At 62.4% G+C, this 3556-nt stretch overlaps 1 protein-coding gene across 1 annotated transcript in view; it reads left to right on the forward strand.

Annotated features, from left to right (window-relative positions):
* Positions 1–3556, forward strand: part of DRC3 (dynein regulatory complex subunit 3) — a 51161-nt gene that overhangs the window by 43777 nt on the left and 3828 nt on the right. Inside the window, exon 12 of the mRNA XM_006161667.3 lies at positions 1190–1313. Coding sequence (XP_006161729.1) covers positions 1190–1313 — 124 coding nt within the window. The remainder of the gene's footprint in view (positions 1–1189; positions 1314–3556) is intronic.

Consider the following 3556-nt stretch of genomic DNA (forward strand, 5'->3'; position numbering starts at 1 on the left):
CCTGCCCCTCCCACGGTGGCCACTGGCCTGGACACGCGGTCAGCGCTGTGGTCGTGCACCGGAGGGCCCTGCCCGCCTGGCTGACGGAAAGCACCCCGCCGCCAGCGTGTATGTAAGTCCATGCCGGGTCCTGAGTGGGGACCCTCCTTTGCGATTAGAGGAATACAGAACCTCCGTTTTTCACCAGGGAGATGGGCTCACCCTCACAGGACGGGGATTTGGCCACCAGGGTTCGAATTGTCCCACAGGGCCTGAGCGGGGTTCCCACCCGAACAAGGGTGTCCTTGTTAGATTAAGGGACTGCTGTGGGGACCCCGCCATCCTCACCCGGGGATGTTCCCGGGAGGCAGTGCCCCAGACTCTCCGCCCCCTGCCGGGGCTGCACGGACAGCAGACAGGCAGAAGGTCGCTTGTAACAGGCTCGTCAGGTCAAATGTCGGGCGAGGAGCCAGAATCTGGGGCGGGGCGGGGCTCTGGGGGCGGGGCAAAGTGCCAGACGTAGTGTGACCACCCTTCTGCCACTTTGGGGAGGTGACTGCTGTGCCCCACCCCAGAAGCACCCCGTCCTGTCCTCCTGGGCTCAGTCCAGCAGGGGGCAGAAGCTGTGGAGGTAACACCTGGCACCTAAGGCACTCTGGTACCCCCGGGGTCAGGGCTGGGAGCCTCCCTGATGGGAGGTCACTTTATGAGGACCTGAAGATGACCAGAGGGAGGACGCTGCAGGCCCAGGAGGCCACCTGCGCAAACGCCCAGGGTCAGGCGGGAGAAGTGTTCAGAGGCCAGAGCTCCCTGGGGCCCTACAGGCTGTCAGGCAACCGGGGAGAGATGGGGTTGCCGGCACCTCCACTCCAAGTTCACTCTGGCTGTGGCAGTGAGGGGCAGAGTGGGGCGCCCAGCAGGCAGGACAGTCTACTGCAGTGTCTCTGCCGGAGGTGATGGGCATGGGGCGACTTGGGTGAGGCTGGGCTAAGGACCCGCAATGGCCACGTGGCTGGCTCCGGGGTTTAGCGCGTGAGGATGGACAGCTGTTGAGGACAGCGAGGTGGGGCTCCTCGGCAGCCCTCGGGGTTCGGTCTGTCGCAGTGTAGCTGCAGTGGCCCTGGCCCTCTGGGTGTGTCAGGGACCCAGCGCACTGTCAGGGACAGGCCGGCCTGCCCAGCCCCAGCCTTTGCTTAACTCGCGGCTGCACCATGGCTCAGTGCCGGGACCTGGAGAACCACCACCACGAGAAACTCCTGGAGATCTCCATCAACACCCTCGAGAAGATCGTTAAGGGCGAGCTGGACGAGGACCTGCCTGACGACGTGCGCGCGGTGAGCGCGGTGGGCCAGGCTGCGATGAGGGGTCTGGGCTCTGGGGCGGGGCGGGGCGGGGCTCTGGGGGCGGGGCAAAGTGCCAGACGTAGTAAGAGCTGGGCAGAGTGTCCCAGCCCAGCTACCTGCAGCTGGGGTCTCCATTTGCTCATCTGCGCAAGGAGACAATAACGCTCCTTATTGTGGGCGAGTGTTGTGGGCAAGTGAAATAGCTAACCAATGAAGCATCTGGCCTGGTACCCAGCGGGGCACAATTAGAGTTGCTCACAGGTGGTTGCAGCTTTGCAGCAGGTGGGTTTGCACAAGTTGATTTCCGTGAGGGCTTTCGCACTCTCAACAGAGGCTAAGGTCTGAGACTGCCCCCAAGGTCTCAGCCCTCCTGGGGTGTCGTTGGAACCAACACCACTTTTGATCAGCACGCCACCAACCCAGGTTCCGCCAGCACATCCAGTGCTGAATGGCCACGGATTCACCAGGTCAGCCCAGGGTGCCTGGCCCTCCACGCAGGGTCTCTGGGAAGGCCCAGGCCCAGGTCCTTTCGCGGTTTCTCAGCTTCTCCCCCTCCATGTGACCACCAAGTCGAGCACCGCGGTGGGCCTGGATCTCCTCCCTGTGTTCTCACTGGCTGGCCACGCACAGCCAGAGGGGGCCTTGGAAAACCCAAGCCCAGTCATTTCTCATGTTTTGCACAACACTTTGCAATGGCTTTCCAAGGCTTTATTATTTTTTAAGATTTTTGCCATAGGGTGCAAGTGCTTGCCAGAGAGAGAGGGAAAGTGAGAAATCAAGCCCCAGTGGGGATGGCTGTGCTGCAATCCCTTCTCCATTCTCCTGGGATTTGGGGCACACATGCACGCATGCCCTGCATGGGTTTCAAGTCACTGGGTCTGGCACTTGAACCATGGTCAGCCAGGTGGGAGTCCAGTGCCTTAACCACCACGGCACCTGCTCCCCCACCCCCAGGACTTTTTTAAAAGTTCATTTATTTCTTCCATGAGTCAAAAAGACAGAGACAAAAAGACAGCACCGCCTCTCCCGCCAGGATCCTGACAGCGATCCCTCAGCCAGCCCAGCTCATGGGCACACAGGTGCCCGGTGTAGTCAGGGAGGCCTCTGACACAAACCGGTAACCTTCCCACGTGGGTCGGCCTGAGTCGCCGCCAGCCCGTGACTCAGAGCAAGGCCCTCCTGCAGTCCGCCAGGCCCTCATGGCCAGTCTGCCTCCTCCTCAGCCCGAAGTTCAGGCCTTTCAGCTGATCTCCCATCTGGCAGGCACGCTCTGCCCTCCGGTCTCCATGGGCCTGGCTTGTCCTGGCCATTCAGAGCTCAGCTCAAATGTCAGCTCCTTGGAGGGGCCCTCCCTGAAAGACCTAGAAAGCCGCTGTGTCTGTCACACACCCCACTCACCAAATCAGAGCCTCACCGGGGTTCAGCCTGGCCGGTCTCCACTGGCTCACCTGCATGACCACTCACTACCCAGAACCTCGCCAGGAACGCAGGCAGCCCCCGCTGCAGTGTCCCTGCCATGCCCGCACAGCATGGTGGCTGTCTGCCTCCCACAGCCTCTGTCCTGGGCCAGAACTGACACCCAGCACACAGTGGGTGTGCAGGCCCGGGACACCCACCTTCCCTCCCCGAGCTGCTGCGCCTTCTCAGAGTCGGACGTGAGGGTCCTTGACAGGGCCCACTCTGCAATCCCAGAAAGGCCAGCTCAGGGGGGATAGAATTTACTCATGACACACGGCACCCAGTGGACACAGGACCAGGGTGCTCGCTCCCTCGTGACTGGAGCCCACAGAAAAAGATGGGTCTCGGAGGCCAGCAGCAAAGGGGGATGTACCGGTCCGAGAGTGGCCAGCCCTCCTCCTGCCTGCTGGCTCTGCCGGGCTCCATCTGACACGCACTCCCTGGCCAGGAGCACCTGCTGCTGAGCAGAGTGACCACTAGGCTGGCAGTGCAGAGCGACACTCACCGAGGGCTCGCCACCGTCCAGGCCTGACGCTCACCCGTGAGCTCATTTCCCCCCACAGGGCAGCACTACAACCATCCCGTTTACAGGAGAGAAAATGGGGGAGGTCAGAGCTCAGAAGTTTGGGCCAGACTCGAGTAGGACCAGTGCAGAGCAGCACTGTCCCCTCGCTGCAGGCTACGGGGTAGCAGGCGCCCTGGGTGCGCCAGTGGTCCCAGGCCCAGGTCACGGCTGGGGCTGCCAAGGGGCTGCCTTGGGTTGGCAGGCAGGGTTG

The sequence above is a fragment of the Tupaia chinensis genome, unplaced genomic scaffold (genome assembly GCF_000334495.1).
Source record: "Tupaia chinensis unplaced genomic scaffold, TupChi_1.0 Scaffold138725_1, whole genome shotgun sequence".
In the NCBI taxonomy this organism is placed as follows: domain Eukaryota; kingdom Metazoa; phylum Chordata; class Mammalia; order Scandentia; family Tupaiidae; genus Tupaia; species Tupaia belangeri.